At 41.8% G+C, this 16170-nt stretch overlaps 1 protein-coding gene across 1 annotated transcript in view; it reads left to right on the top strand.

Annotated features, from left to right (window-relative positions):
- rapgef1a (Rap guanine nucleotide exchange factor (GEF) 1a) overlaps nt 1-16170 on the top strand; it is a 103748-nt gene that overhangs the window by 69932 nt on the left and 17646 nt on the right. The window contains exons 13-15 of the mRNA XM_060932339.1: nt 7436-7511; nt 11649-11733; nt 11981-12073. Of these exons, the coding sequence (XP_060788322.1) occupies nt 7436-7511; nt 11649-11733; nt 11981-12073 (254 nt within the window). The remainder of the gene's footprint in view (nt 1-7435; nt 7512-11648; nt 11734-11980; nt 12074-16170) is intronic.

The raw sequence follows: 16170 nt of genomic DNA, 5'->3' as shown, positions 1-16170 counted from the left end.
CTGTTCTAGAAGCTTGTTTCCATCGCATATTTAGGTTATTCCACGAAATCAAGTCATACATGAGCTGTAAGTGATGTAGGACGAGATTGAGTGGAATAACACTTTTTTTTATTCTATCCACATTCACTGGATTTTGAGAAACGTAGGTTTGTTTGTTTTTTGCAAGTTCAGTAAATAAAAACTTTAACAAAACGTCCGACAAAATCATTTCCGCTTTGGCGGACTTCTTAAAAACCTATCGATGGCTGCATGAATTGACTTTAGTGGGTTTTTTTGTTTGGTTTTTTTGTAGAAAGTGCCGTCTTGCTGTCGTGCCGAATAGCTTTAGACCAGGGGTGGGCAAACTTTTTGGCTCAGGGGCCACGTTGACTTTTGAAATTTGCCAGGCGGGCCGGGCCAACACCAAATTCATACATATTGAACATAAACCGGAAAAGCTTTAGTGTTCTTGTAAGGCCTTCACTGACAGAGACCCAAATGCAGATCAGATTGACATTTATTTTAGTTCTCAGTCAACAAAGGCAGAGCAGAAAAATGCTTGCAGTTCAATAGATTGGCACATAAAAAAATATATACACATAAAAACAAACACCAGCAGTACAGCAGCCACCCACGACAACCAAAATTACTAAGAGTTATACTTTTTATATTATTATGTCTGTAAACATGTGACTACCATCTTATTACAGCTCCAACATAGTTTTAAAAAGAGAAAGTGTTAATACTCACATTCGCTCAGCAACCGCTGAGCTGTATTCGTCCGTGCTTGCGCTGACTGGTTGTTAGCATAATTAGCATGCTTGGAGGAAAAGTGCTGTTTGATGTTCTATTCCTTTAAAACTGCAACGGTTTCTTTGCAAATAAGGCATACAGCCTTTGATCAGACTTCAGCAAAAAATATTTAGTTGTCCATTCTTTATTGAACACCCTGCACTCGCTGTCCACTTTTCTTTTTTTAGGACCACTCATTGTAAAGTTTTATCCTGTGTTCTCGAGATCATCAGTGGCACGGGCGCCAGAATGACTTCCATGGCACGCGCTGCACCACTCTGCAAATGTAATCTCGCGTGAATACGACTGACTGGAAAGACGGATCTCTAGAACACCTGTCTACGTGATGACACTGACGCTTATAGTTTATAGATCTGCTCAATCGTGTTTATATGATTGTCTTCCGCGGGCCGGATTAAAAACGCCAACGGGCCGGATGTGGCCCGCGGGCCGTAGTTTGCCCACCTCTGCTTTAGACATTTATTTAATTCTTCCTTGGACATTTCAGTTCTGTAATTTTCAAACTTCTTTGAGCTTTTGAACCAGTCTAAAAAAAAAATTCAACAAATTTTCATGAATTAATGAAAAATGTAAAGAAACCAGTGAACTGATGAGCAATTTGTGAAAAATGCTGTAATAATAATAATTGAAATGCGTTCTTAGCATCAAATACTTACTTTCGTTCCATATTTTGTTGCTTTTTGGGGTTTTGTTTTTGAGTAGTTTTTATTTCATCCTCGGTTGGTTCAGCAATACGCTCCGCCATTTTGTTTTTCTCTACTCATGGTACATGAGCTGATATGCTAGTAGTAGAGTAGCCAATCAGAGCGCACGATTGCTCATATCCAGTGAATGTGGATAGAATAAAAAAAAATTCCCATGCAAGGATGGCTCATGTGGCATAAAATAGTTCCACCATTGACTATGACATCTAAATAAATTAAAAAAAATGGATCTCGTGTGAGTCAGTCATGGGATATCCTGGATATACTATGAACAGACGTCACGATTTTAAGCTGTTCGGCCGATTCGAGTCACAGCTGTGGCTCCGTGAGCATTTCTGTGTGTGTAGATCTACGGATCATGATCATGCCTAGCGAGGCAGGCGATAGCATGGTATATTGCTCATGCGCAGGTCGAAGGTCGCACTGACGGAAACAAAAACTCATGAAGGCAGCCATGTTTAAAGCCGAGATTCAATCTTAACACTTTTTTTTTTTTTTTTTTTTTTTAGAATTTTTTCAGCACGGTGGTGTAGTGGTTAGCGCTGTCGCCTCACAGCAAGAAGGTCCGGGTTCGAGCCCTGGGTCCGGCGAGGGCCTTTCTGTGTGGAGTTTGCATGTTCTCCCCGTGTCCGCGTGGGTTTCCTCCGGGTGCTCCGGTTTCCCCCACAGTCCAAAGACATGCAGGTTAGGTTAACTGGTGACTCTAAATTGACCGTAGGTGTGAATGTGAGTGTGAATGGTTGTCTGTGTCTATGTGTCAGCCCTGTGATGACCTGGCGACTCGTCCAGGGTGTACCCCGCCTTTCGCCCGTAGTCAGCTGGGATAGGCTCCAGCTTGCCTGCGACCCTGTAGAAGGATAAAGCGGCTAGAGATAATGAGATGAGATGAGAATTTTTTCATGATGGATATAAATCAAATATACCAGGCACTCAGAGGCACCGCTAATTAGGCTGCTGGGCCATAGAAGGTTCACGCTGCATGCTGCACGCTACACGCGTGTAAAGAAAAGTGGACAAACGTAGCATGACTTGCTCTGGGCCATAGAACGGCGTTCACGCTGCACGCTGCACACTTCACGCGTGAAGCGAGAAATGAACATGCACACTTTTTTCTAGGCGTGAAGATGGAAATTCCAGTCAATGCATGCAGTCACCGCCGCGCCAGCCAATCAGAACGGGTCTAGGGAGATAACTCTATGCTTTCAGGGGAAAACTTCAGAAAAAATATAATTGAATGGTATAATTGAAAAATAGTTCTTCATCGGGATTGTCAAGCAGATTATAGAATGTTCGGTGAAATTCACCACGGGTTTCTCTCAGAAGGAAGTGTTCTCGGCTCCAAATTCTGTTACTTTTTCTCTTCCTCTGTCTCAGTAAAAGCAGAATGAGGCAATCGTCGTCATCCGAAGAGTCCATATTGTTGGTTACTCGGTCAAAGTAGAACAGACGCAACACGTGAACATCCAAGCATGAAGTTTAATGGCCCAGGGTCCGGTTCTTCACGTGAACGTGTAGCGTGCAGCATGCAGCGTGCAGCGTGAACCTTCTATGGCCCAGCAGCCTTATGGATTCTCTTCAGTGACTGGCATAGTACTGTTTTCTTCACGGCCTGTGCTCCTCACAAAATAGTCACCTCAGACAATCCATCATTTCAACTGGAGCCTCTTAGTGTATGGTATATCGGATTAATATTAATCGGATTTATCTTGTACTTGCAAGTTAATCTCACTCAGTTGATACTGATCTCAGAACTGTAGCGTTCACATTGCGCAGTTGCAAAACTTTTTCTTGTCTCATCTTAACTTCTTATCTCACCAATTATGGGAGCAAGTTCTCACGGTTGGTGCAACTTTGTGCCCTGCCTTATACAACTGCAAGAAGAAAAAAAAAAAGGTTGAAAAGTTTCTTCCAAGATAAAAAGAATTCAGAATTGATATATTAATGCCGCAACGGCAAGAAGAGTCTGCGTAATATTTTCTCTGTCATGGAAATGAGCTTCCACATGACTGGAGGTTTTACTTTAATCCAGGCTCGAGTGAGTAGGTCTGATGTGAAGCATGTACAGCATCCTTAGTAGCTACCAGGTCACTGTGGAATAAATGAGACGACTAGCTGCTTGTTATATTTTGGGAAGCATCTGAATTAATTAGAAAATATCACCAGCAGGTACAAACCAAAGTAGTAGTTGAGACTGCAGCGATGCAGCTGAGGGTGAGGAACTGTCCGAGCCAGAATTCACACTCCTTTCCATGCAGACACTTCTTCTGGCTTTTTTTTTTTTTTTCCAGGGTTTGTATTTTTTATTTTTATTTTTTTTTTTTAAAGTCCGTTTTAGGCTGTGATCATTTTGTGTTTGGAGAAGACTAAAATAATTTACACCTGATATACAGTTGTGTTCAAAATAATAGCAGTGTGTTTAAAAACGTGAGTAAAGCTCAAAATCCTTATAATAGTTTTTATTTCCATGCATTGGGAACAATGCACATTATATTCTACATCAAAACATGAAGAAAAATGTATGAATATTTTAATTATTTTACAGAAAATGAAGAAAAATGAACATTGGGCTGTTCAAAAAAATAGCAGTGTCTGCATTTTTCATTACAAACTCCAAATATTTACTGTATAAACTGAAAAAATCTTAAGGATTTAGTATTCCTGTGAATCACTAAACTAATATTTAGTTGTATAACCACGGTTTCTGAGAACTTCTGGCACCTGTGAACAGGTATTCCAGCCCAGGATGATTTGACCACAATTCCTCTGCATTTCTTGGTTTTGCCTCAGAAACAGCATTTTTGATGTCACCCCACAAGTTTTCTATCGGATTAAGGTCCGGGGATTGGGCTGGCCACTCCATGACTTTCATTTTGTTGGTCTTGACCCCTGATGCTGCTCGCTTACTGGTGTGTTTGGGGTCGTTGTCTTGTTGAAACATCCATTTCAAGGGCATTTCCTCTTCAGCATAAGCCAACATGACCTCCTCAAGTATTTTGATATATGCAAACTGATCCATGATCCCTGGTATGCGATAAATGGGCCCGACATCATAGTAAGAGAAACATCCCCATATCATGATGCTTGCACCACCATGCTTCACTGTCTTCAGAGTGTACTGTGGCTTGAATTCAGTGTTTGGGGGTCGTCTGAAAAACTGTCTGCGGCTCTTGGACCCAAAAAGAACAATTTTACTTTCATCAGTCCACAAAATGTTTTTCCATTTCTCTTTAGGCCAGTCGATGTGTTCTTTGGCAAATTGTATCCTCTTCAGCACGTCTTTTTTTTAACAGTGGAACTTTGCGGGAGCTTCTTGCCGATAGATTAGCTTCACACAGGCATCTTCTAATTGTCACAGTACTCACAGGTAACTTCAGACCGTCTTTGATCACCCTGGAGCTGATCATTGGCTGAGTCTTTGCCATTCTGGCTATTCTTCGATCCATTCGAATGGTAGTCTTCTGTTTTCTTCCACGTCTCTCTGGCTTTGCTGTCCATTTTAAAGCACTGGAGATCATTTTAGCTGAGCAGCCCATCATTTTCTGCACTTCTTTACAGTATACGTTTTACCTTTCCAATCAACGTTTTAATCAAAGCACGCTGTTCTTCTGAACAATGTCTGGAACAACCCATGTTTCTCAGGTTTTCAGAGAGAAATGGATGTACAACATGTGCTGGCTTCATCCTTAAATTAGGGCCACCTGACTGACATTTGTTTTTTCACAGAATGAATGACCTCACTAATTAAACTCCACACTGCTATTATTTTGAACACGTCCCTTTCACTTAATTATTCGATTACACAGACTCAGGAGCATGCATATCATGAATGTTGGGTCTGTTGGTTTTCTATGACTCTACTACACCTACTGGTAAATTATTTGCCATGTAGTAATATAATTTCCACCAAAAACAGTGATTGATCTGGTTAGTCGTGTTGGACTGCTATTATTTTGAACACAAGTGTAAGTGTTGCATGTGACTAGCTTACAACGGATTTTTGCTGCATGAAAGAGCTACAGATGTTATTGCGTTATACCTCGAGTGCATATCTGAGCAGGTAGTGGAAATTGTGTGAAATGCTGCAAGGTCAGAATAGCTGTAGATATCAGATCCCCCACCCAGAGTGCAGAATCAGGCTACTGTCCACACCGAGTGTATTTATAGACACGCTTTTGCTCATCTCTAACCCAATCTATACAGCCTGCAGTATGGCAGATGAATCAACAGCCAACACACACAAGTTCTGCACACAATAGTGTTACACAGTGCTGAGCGTAAATGAGTGCACCCCGTCTGAAAAGTAACATTTTAAACAATCTTTCAATGAACACAAACAATTTCCAAAATGTTGACAAGACAAAGTTTAATATAACATCTGTTTAACTTGTAACGTGAAAGTAAGGTTAATAATATAAACTTAGATTACACATTTTTCAGTTTTACTCAAATTAGGGTGGTGCAAAAATGAGTACACACCACAACAAAAACTACTACATCTAGTACTTTGTATGGCCTCCATGATTTTTAATGACAGCACCAAGTCTTCTAGGCATGGAATGAACAAGTTGGCGACATTTTGCAACATCAATCTTTTTTCCATTCTTCAACAATGACCTCTTTGAGTGACTGGATGCTGGATGGAGAGTGATGCTCAACTTGTCTCTTCAGAATTCCCCAAAGAAAATAATTTCTTTACACCACAAAGGTGAAGGCTACAAGATCAGCGAAGCTTTACTTATCAGTCAGAATACTGCTGCAAAAGTGGTACAAAAATTGAAGAAAGATGGAACTGCAACCATCTCACAGAGACGTCCAGGTCGTCCACGGAAGTTAACACCTCGACAGGAGCGTCTTCTGATGAGAAGGGTTGAAGAAAATCGGCATGCAAGTTCTCTAAAGAAGTAGAAAGCCAAACTGGGGTGACTATTTCCCATGACACAATAAAGCATACACGGCAGAGGAAATGGCATGCATGGATGCCGTCCATGAAAGAAGCCTCTCCTAAAGCCCAGACACAAAAAAGCCTGCCTAGAGTTTGCCAGGGCCCATGCTGACAAAGATGAAGACTACTGGGACTCTATACTCTGGAGTGATGAGACCAAGATAAATGTTTTTGGAACTGATGGCTTCAAAACTGTATGGTGTCGCAAAGGTGAGGAATACAAAGAAAAATGCATGGTGCCTACAGTGAAACATGGTGGTGGCAGTGTCCTTATGTGTGGCTGCATGAGTGCTGCTGGTGTCGGGGAGCTGCATTTCATTGATGGCATCATGAATTCACAGATGTATTGCTCTATACTGAAAGAGAAGATGCTACCATCACTCCGTGCCCTTGGTCGTCGTGCACTTTTCCAACATGACTAAACACACATCTAAGGCCACTGTTGGATTTCTGAAGAAGAACAGGGTGAAAGTGATTCAGTGGCCAAGTATGTCTCCTGATCTGAACCCAATCGAACACCTATGGGGAATTCTGAAGAGACAAGTTGAGCATCACTCTCCATCCAGCATCTGGTCACCTCAAAGAGGTCATTGTTGAAGAATGGAAAAAGATTGATGTTGCAAAATGTCGCCAACTTGTTCGTTCCATGCCTAGAAGACTTGGTGCCGTCATTAAAAATCATGGAGGCCATACAAAGTACTAGATGGAGTAGTTTTTGTTGTGGGGTGTACTCATTTTTGCACCACCCTAATTTGAGTAAAACTGAAAAATGTGTAATCTACGTTATATTATTAACCTTACTTTCACATTATAAGTTAAACAGATGTTCTATTAAACTTTGTCTTGCCAACATTTTGGAAATTGTGTTCATTGAGAGATTGTTTAAAATGTTACTTTTCAGACGGGGTGCACTCATTTACGCTCAGCACTGTAGATGTATGTATAGACAAAGATTTACCTTTTTTTTTTTTTTTCTCCCCCCTCTTCTCTGAAATAGAACGATGATGGACCAGATGTCCGAGCAGGATCGGGGGACATTTTATTAGTTCATGCAACAGAAACGGATCGCAAAGGTAACATTCATTTACATCAACGTGTGTGTGTGTGCGCGCGCGTGTGAGCGAGCGTGATCTGTGTACTAATGCATGTACATTTGAGAATGAGTACATGGTTCCTTTCATTTTTCAAAAAACTCTTACTCAGAACTTTCAGTCACCGCAATAAGTTGCATCATATTGCTCTTTGCTTTCATACACATTATGGGATGTACAGTACACTACCGTTTGTGTAGCGTATGCACATGGAAACCTAACGTTCGAACGTTTTCAACTTTTGCGCAACACTTTTGAGCAGTAGGTCTGTTTTATGGAAAGAAGCTATCACACACGTTAAATAAAGCAAAAATGAAACGCAGTATTAAAGTATCTCAAGAAAGGTTGTTGGGTAGACTTGAGTTGGCAGGTTTCCAAGTTGCCAGCCAATAGCGTTTCACTTTAGTGCAGATGTGTTTAAAATCTGAGGCTTCCTATACATCTGGTAACACTTCATAATGTTCCTTTAACTCGGGCAAATGTTACCTTTCTGTCGCGGTATAAAATGCGTTTATTCTATTCACGTTCACCGCATATGAGCAACCGCACGCTCTGATATCCTAGTAGTAGAGTAGCCAATCAGATCATATACTGTGAGTAGAGAAAAACAAAATTTAGGGAGCACATCAAGTCAGATATATCACTTTATCAAGTATTTAAAAGAAACTGAAATAGAGCAAAGAATATAGTGGGCGGCACGGTGGTGTAGTGGTTAGCGCTGTCGCCTCACAGCAAGAAGGTCCGGGTTCGAGCCCCGTGGCTGGCGAGGGCCTTTCTGTGTGGAGTTTGCATGTTCTCCCCGTGTCCGCATGGGTTTCCTCCGGGTGCTCCGGTTTCCCCCACAGTCCAAAGACATGCAGGTTAGGTTAACTGGTGACTCTAAATTGACCGTAGGTGTGAATGTGAGTGTGAATGGTTGTCTGTGTGTCAGCCCTGTGATGACCTGGCGACTTGTCCAGGGTGTACCCCGCCTTTCGCCCATAGTCAGCTGGGATAGGCTCCAGCTTGCCTGCGACCCTGTAGAACAGGATAAAGCGGCTAGAGATAATGACATGAGAAAGAATATAGTTTGAGAAACAGAGCATTCTTATTTTTTTGCAAGTTCGATAAATGAAAAGTTAATACAAAACGTCCGACAAAATCTTTTCTGCTTAGAATGTAAACAAACCGGCAAAATGACAGTAGCAATTTATGAAAAATGCTATAATGATGATGATGATGATGATGATAATTCTTGAAAAAAAGACACGTTTTTACCATCAAATGCTTTCATTCCGTATTTTGTTGTTTTTGTTTTCGAGTAGAGTTTTTATTTCATCCTCGTTTGGTTCAGCAACACACTCCGACATTTTGTTTTCCTCAACTCATGGTATATAAGCTGATTAGCCTAGTAGTAGAGTAGCCAATCAGAGCACGCGATCGCTCATATCCAGTCAATGTGGATAGAATAATAAAGGCTAAAGCGATCAGTTTGTGTTAAAATTAGGTGTATGGAGTTTGAAGTGCATCATGAAGACAAGCCATGATTTTTCTAAGACTGGAGCTGCTTCCAGAATTTTTTGGAGCTGAAACGATTGTGCTTTTGATTAACCCCTTCAGTGCCCTTGGACGAGTCACGTACGTCATGAAATCTTTTACTGCCGTGCCTTATGACGGAAGAGTGTTTTAGGCATTGACTGTAATTCATATGCGCTACTGTGAAGTCAAAGTAATGTGCCGTGTAAGGTACATAAAAGGAGGTGTTTATGATTATGAGTAGCGCATGTCATAAGGCATAGCGGTAAAAGATTTCACGACGTACATGACTCGTCCAAGGGCATTGAAGGAGTTAAAGCCAATCAGCCCATGTATCTGGTCATCTCTGACTAATCTTAGTTACAGTTAGGTCCATAAATATTCGGACAGAGGCAACATTTTTCTAATTTTGGTTCTGTACATTACCACAATGAATTTTGAACAAAACAATTCAGATGCAGTTGAAGTTCAGACTTTCAGCTTTAATTCAGTGGGTTGAACAAAATGATTGCATAAAAATGTGAGGAACTAAAGCATTTTTAAACACAATCCCTTCATTTCAGGGGCTCAAAAGTAATTGGACAAATTAAATAATTGTAAATAAAATGTTCATTTCTAATACTTGGTTGAAAACCCTTTGTTGGCAATGACTGCCTGAAGTTTTGAACTCATGGACATCACCAGACGCTGTTTTTCCTCCTTTTTAATGCTCTGCCAGGCCTTTACTGCAGCGGTTTTCAGTTGCTGTTTGTTTGTGGGCCTTTCTGTCTGAAGTTTAGTCTTTAACAAGTGAAATGCATGCTCAATTGGGTTGAGATCAGGTGACTGACTTGGCCATTCAAGAATATTCCACTTCTTTGCTTTAATAAACTCCTGGGTTGCTTTGGCTTTATGTTTTGGGTCATTGTCCATCTGTATTATGAAACACCGACCAATCAGTTTGGCTGGATTTGAGCACACAGTATGTCTCTGAATACCTCAGAATTCATCCGGCTGCTTCTGTCCTGTGTCACGTCAATAAACACTAGTGACCCAGTGCCACTGGCAGCCATGCATGCCCAAGCCATCACACTGCCTCCGCCGTGTTTTACAGATGATGTGGTATGCTTTGGATCATGAGCTGTACCACGCCTTCACCATACTTTTTTCTTTCCATCATTCTGGTAGAGGTTGATCTTGGTTTCATCTGTCCAAAGAATGTTCTTCCAGAACTGTGCTGGCTTTTTTAGATGTTTTTTAGCAAAGTCCAATCTAGCCTTTTTATTCTTGAGGCTTATGAGTGGCTTGCACCGTGCAGTGAACCCTCTGTATTTACTTTCATACAGTCTTCTCTTTATGGTAGATTTGGATATTGATACGCCTACCTCCTGGAGAGTGTTGTTCACTTGGTTGGCTGTTGTGAAGGGGTTTCTCTTCACCATGGAAATTATTCTGCGATCATCCACCACTGTTGTCTTCTGTGGGCGTCCAGGTCTTTTTGCATTGATGAGTTTACCAGTGCTTTCTTTCTTTCTCAGGATGTACCAAACTGTAGATTTTTCCACTCCTAATATTGTAGCAATTTCTCGGATGGGTTTTTTCTGTTTTCACAGCTTAAGGATGGCTTGTTTCACCTGCATGGAGAGCTCCTTTGACCGCATGTTTTCTTCACAGCAAAATCTTCCAAATGCAAGCACCACACCTCAAATCAACTCCAGGCCTTTTATCTGCTTAATTGAGAATGACATAACGAAGGAATTGCCCACACCTGCCCATGAAATAGCCTTTGAGTCAATTGTCCAATTACTTTTGGTCCCTTTAAAAACAGGGTGGCACATGTTAAGGAGCTGAAACTCCTAAACCCTTCATCCAATTTTAATGTGGATACCCTCAAATGAAAGCTGAAAGTCTGGACTTTGTCCATGTCCATTGTATAACTATAACTTGAATATGTTTCAGTAAACAGGTAAAAAAACAAACTTTGTGTCAGTGTCCAAATATATATGGACCTAACTGTACATCTCTAGCTAGCTGATATATGGTACAGCTGTCAGTCAGCTGTTTTTTGTTTTTTGTTTTTTTTTTAAAATTGTGAGTAAGGGATATTTTAGAAATGGTGTCAAACATTTTCTGAACTTTACATTGTGTGCTCTGGTGAGAAACTGTGGCCTAATGGTTAGAGAAGCAGCTTTGGGACCAAAAGGTCGCTGGTTCGATTCCTTGGACCATCAGGACTGGCTGAAGTGCCCTTGAGCAAAGCACCTAATCTCCAACTGCTTGGGAAGAGTGGTGGCGTACCTTGTGTCTGATTAGCCAAAGAAAAACTGATGATGATGATTATCAGTTCGGGCGGTGCCCAGGCAAAACTTTTAAAAAATAAATAAATAAATGTACATTTAAAAAGGAAAATGGGTGCACATGGATTATTTGTCAGCATGTAGCACCCCCTGATGGAGAACTAAAATATTACATCCAAAAAAATTATTAGGATTTTTTCCTCCTTCCAATTCCAGGAAAAAGAAGCAATTATTTCCCTCTGCTCAGCTAGGTGGAAGTGATGAAAGGCGTGTCGGTTCACATATATAATGATTTTTATGCTAATGAAGTGTGTTTTCTCTCCGGCAGATCTGGTTTTATACTGTGAAGCCTTCCTGACGACGTACAGGACGTTTCTAACCCCAGAGGACCTCATTAAGAAGCTCCACTATAGATATCCTTTCAGTGCTGTGCGAAAAGCCTGGTTGTAGAACAGAACCTCATTTCCATATGAGAGGATTCAGAGAAGAGCGTGAACTCAGCATGGTGCCACACATCTGCACGTTCTGCTTCTCTTTGAAAGAAGACAAAGATGCGATTTACAGGCTTGTTATTTCAGATAATCAGTTGCACTCGAAAAATAACGGCTGATGAAACAAATTGTTTTTGGTTTATTTTTATTTTTCTTAACCACTCCGCACGTATACTAGATTTTCTCACAGTTCCGACAACATTAAGAAGCGAGTCAGCAAAAACACCTTCTTTGTGCTGGTGCGTGTTGTGGATGAGCTTTGGTGAGTAAATAAAATACAAAACCCGCAATTGAAGATCCTGGTGTCTCTGTTGTTATGAATCTACTTTCTCGACTGACTTGAATATCTATCATAACGACAAAAAAATGACAGTGGTTTGAATCTTTCTATATTTTAACACCTTCTGAAGTAAGGCAAGGCATGTTTATTTATATAGCACATTTCATACACAGTGGCAGTTCAATGTACTTTACAGAAGTAAAAACAAAACAATAAACAATAGAAAATAAAATTACATAAAATAAATGGGGAAGAAAAATAAGAATTAAACAATAGTAGAAATAAAATAATAAAATGAAGTAAAAGTTCAGTAAAAGAAAAAAAACCAGCAGAATAAAATAGAATAAAAGTTAAGTAAAATTTAAAACATGCAGAGACTGTAAAAGTAAAGAGTTTAAAACATGTAGAGATGACAATATTAATAATTTCGCAGAAAGCATCTGAAAACAGCTTGGTCTTTAATCTAGATTTGAAGCTGCCAACAGCAGGAGCATTTTTTATGTCCTCTGGCAGTTGGTTCCATAGCTGCACTGCATAGTAGCTACAAAGACTATAAAAAAAAAAGCTAAAAAAACTTACAAAGTAGTTTGTAAGTGGTCTCAAATCTGATTGGCCAGAAGGGGTTAGTTAATTTTCTATGACAGCATGTCAGAGTAGTTCCAGCTGTAAGGAATATTGCAAGTTTGTATTAACGCGCCCCCCAATATACGTTGTTTCAGTAGATGACTTGCAACCATGTGATCAAACCGTGCTACGTCATGAGCGTCCGCCATGATCGTGGGTATACAAAGCAACTAGGATGGCAGCCGCTGAAAGCGTGTCTGTAAACGATGCTGAGTTTCCTCGGTATTACCACGGTTTGAACAGTCAATCGAAGATGGATATGTGCGGTTTTGACCCATATATTATTTTTAAAAAGTCAGACTTTTCTGAAGATAAGACGCTTCTACCAACCATGGAGTACGAATACAGGTCATTTCCTCCCGTGACAGTTTCATCATACGCGCTATCAGTTATTTTTACCGCGAGTTGGCCTAGTGGTTAGCGTGTCCGCTTCTCGATCGGGAGATCGCGAGTTCTACTCACAGTCGGGTCATACCAAAGACCATCATACAAATGGTACCTACTGCCGTCTGGCAAGGCACGCTGCAATACGGATGCGAGTGGGGAGTCAAATTCTCGCGGTTACCAGAGGACTAGCCCCCCCACTGTAACCCTAGCTATGTAATAGGCGAGAGGCCGAGGGCTACTAGCCTGGGCTCGCCCATCCTAAGCGTGACGCAACACGAGGGCCTGTTGTGAGCTTAGTCTGGCCAGGCAAGCTATCTACAGCTCTTCCAAGCTCCCGAAAAATCGGGAGCCAATCAACTTTGAGCATCTCCAACGGCCCTGGGTAGAGGCGTGTTGAAGGCAGTGACGTAGTAGAACTGCGACCGGAAGTCATAGATTGTTTACAGAATCTATGCCGGAAGCACTTCATTCACTAGAAACATTACGAACATGGAGCAAGTTCTCATTGAAAACGGAGCAAAGAGCAGCCCTGGAGGTATTTATTGAAAGGAAGGACGTTTTCGCCTTGCTCCTGACCGGCTTCGGTAAGAGTTTAATCTACCAGTTAGCCCCGTCGCGTCACATACGTCAGAGGAAAGAGTGATGTGATTGGTTTAAGCTTCGTCACAGCCTTTTCTGGCTTCGACCAGTAACAAACTGAGGCATTTCAGGGAGGCGGGTCAACCACGCGCTTTGGGAAACGGTTGGGCTTAATATCTTGGCCAGACCAAATGCTCGCAGAGCTTTGAAGTCGCGTTAGCCAGACTAGAGGGCTACGGAAACGGAGATCGGCGCCACCCTATGCGCCACATGGCGTGGGAAGGACTTTTTTGATCAGGTATTTGTTTTTCGAAAAAAGGAGGAATTCTCAAGAGAATTTGACCGAAGCAAAGCACATTTCTGTAAAGCAAATGAGTGCCATAGTATGGATCATGTTAAATTGAGCAGTGCTGTCTCACAGGGGCTTCGTTTGCAAATCCCTGTCCGAGGCGCGGGCCTACCGACCCGAGACCATGCTCTTTCCAAGGGGGAGGTTTCGAGGGAGGTGCCTGTCAAATTTGGCTTCGTTGGCCAAGTTATTAATTTTTAAAGCCAGCTGGATCGTGTTAAATCTCTAGGCGCAGAGCAGCACTGTCGCAGGGCTTTCATTCACAAACACAGGAATACCTGAAATATAAAATAATTGATGATGCGTATGAAAAAGGCTTTGGACAAAATGGTGACTGGACAAAGCGTCCTGAGTTCCTCGTCTCCTCTCCATGCTAAGCCTCAGAGTTTCCTCGCCTTCTTCCTGACTCATGGACGGAATTCGCGACAGTCACAAGTACTGTTGTGACCACAACCATATACAGCACAAAGATATGGCATTAGCTAAAAGAACGCTTAAAGCAGTGGAAAAAAAAAGAGAGACGCGCACACGTGACTCTTTTGTATGGAATGTCGCTTGACCCCACGTTTGTATCTCCACCAACATGGCCGACATCCGGGTTTCTATTTTGCTTTGACGTCACTTGCAAGTCAAGGATGGTAACAACTTGCACATTGCATAGCAGTGCGTCACATGAATGTCTCATCTCATGTCATTATCTGTAGCCGCTTTATCCTGTTCGACAGGGTCGCAGGCAAGCTGGAGCCTATCCCAGCTGACTACGGGCGAAAGGCGGGGTACACCCTGGACAAGTCGCCAGGTCATCACAGGGCTGACACATAGACACAGACAACCATTCACACTCACATTCACACCTACGGTCAATTTAGAGTCACCAGTTAAAGGAACAGTCTGCCGTACTTCCATAATGAAATATGCTCTTATCTGAATTGAGACGAGCTGATCCGTACCTCTCCGAGCTTTGCGCGACCTCCCAGTCAGTCAGACGCGCTGTCACTCCTGTTAGCAATGTAGCTAGGCTCAGTATGGCCAATGGTATTTTTTGGGGCTGTAGTTAGATGCGACCAAACTCTTCCGCGTTTTTCCTGTTTACATAGGTTTATATGACCAGTGACATGAAACAAGTTCAGTTACACAAATTGAAACGTAGCGATTTTCTATGCTATGGAAAGTCCGCACTATAATGACAGGCGTACTAACACCTTCTGCGCGCTTCGACAGCACATTGATAAGGAGCTCAGATATCAATGCGCTGCCGAAGCGCACAGAAGGTGTTAGTACGCCTGTCATTATAGTGTGCACTTTCCATAGCATAGAAAATCCCCGCGTTTCAATTTGTGTAACTGAACTTGTTTCATGTCACTGGTCATATAAACCTATGTAAACAGGAAAAACGTGGAAGAGTTTGGTCGCATCTAACTGCAGCCCCAAAAAATACCATTGGCCATACTGAGCCTAGCTACATTGCTAACAGGAGTGACAGTGCGTCTGACTGCGTCTGACTGACTGGGAGGTCGCGCAAAGCTCGGAGAGGTACGGAGCAGCTCGTCTCAATTCAGATAAGAGCATATTTCATTATGGAAGTACGGTGGACTGTTCCTTTAACCTAACCTGCATGTCTTTGGACTGTGGGGGAAACCGGAGCACCCGGAGGAAACCCACGCGGACACGGGGAGAACATGCAAACTCCGCACAGAAAGGCCCTCACCGGCCACAGGGCTCGAACCCGGACCTTCTTGCTGTGAGGCAACAGCGCTAACCACTACACCACCGTGCCGCCCGCGTCACATTAATGGATTTTTAAAATGTCTAATTATTAATAAGGTTAAATTTTCTGTGAGAGAATGTTTGATTAGCATTTTAGAAGGAGTCTCAAGTGTCGGTGCTTTTATAAAAGGGGAAGTTGTTCCTCTGAGTTTTTTGCTTTTTCTGTAACAAAAAGAGGCTGGTGATGCTGTTTTATAGATGCAAAGTAAAAACAGGAAATGACTTGTTTTGCAGTATAGACTCGAAGTGTAAATGGACAACAAGTACACATTGTTCTTTAATTAATTAAAGTAATAATTGACAAACTACTGTGGTATACAAGGAATACAAACATGGGAATTTCAAGATGTGGTCACATTTCACTTTGGCGGCA

Source organism: Neoarius graeffei, chromosome 10, assembly GCF_027579695.1.
Source record: "Neoarius graeffei isolate fNeoGra1 chromosome 10, fNeoGra1.pri, whole genome shotgun sequence".
NCBI classification, from domain to species: Eukaryota; Metazoa; Chordata; class Actinopteri; order Siluriformes; family Ariidae; genus Neoarius; species Neoarius graeffei.
The sequence above is the reverse complement of the archived record's forward strand: the minus strand, read 5'-3'. Positions and strand labels throughout refer to the sequence as shown.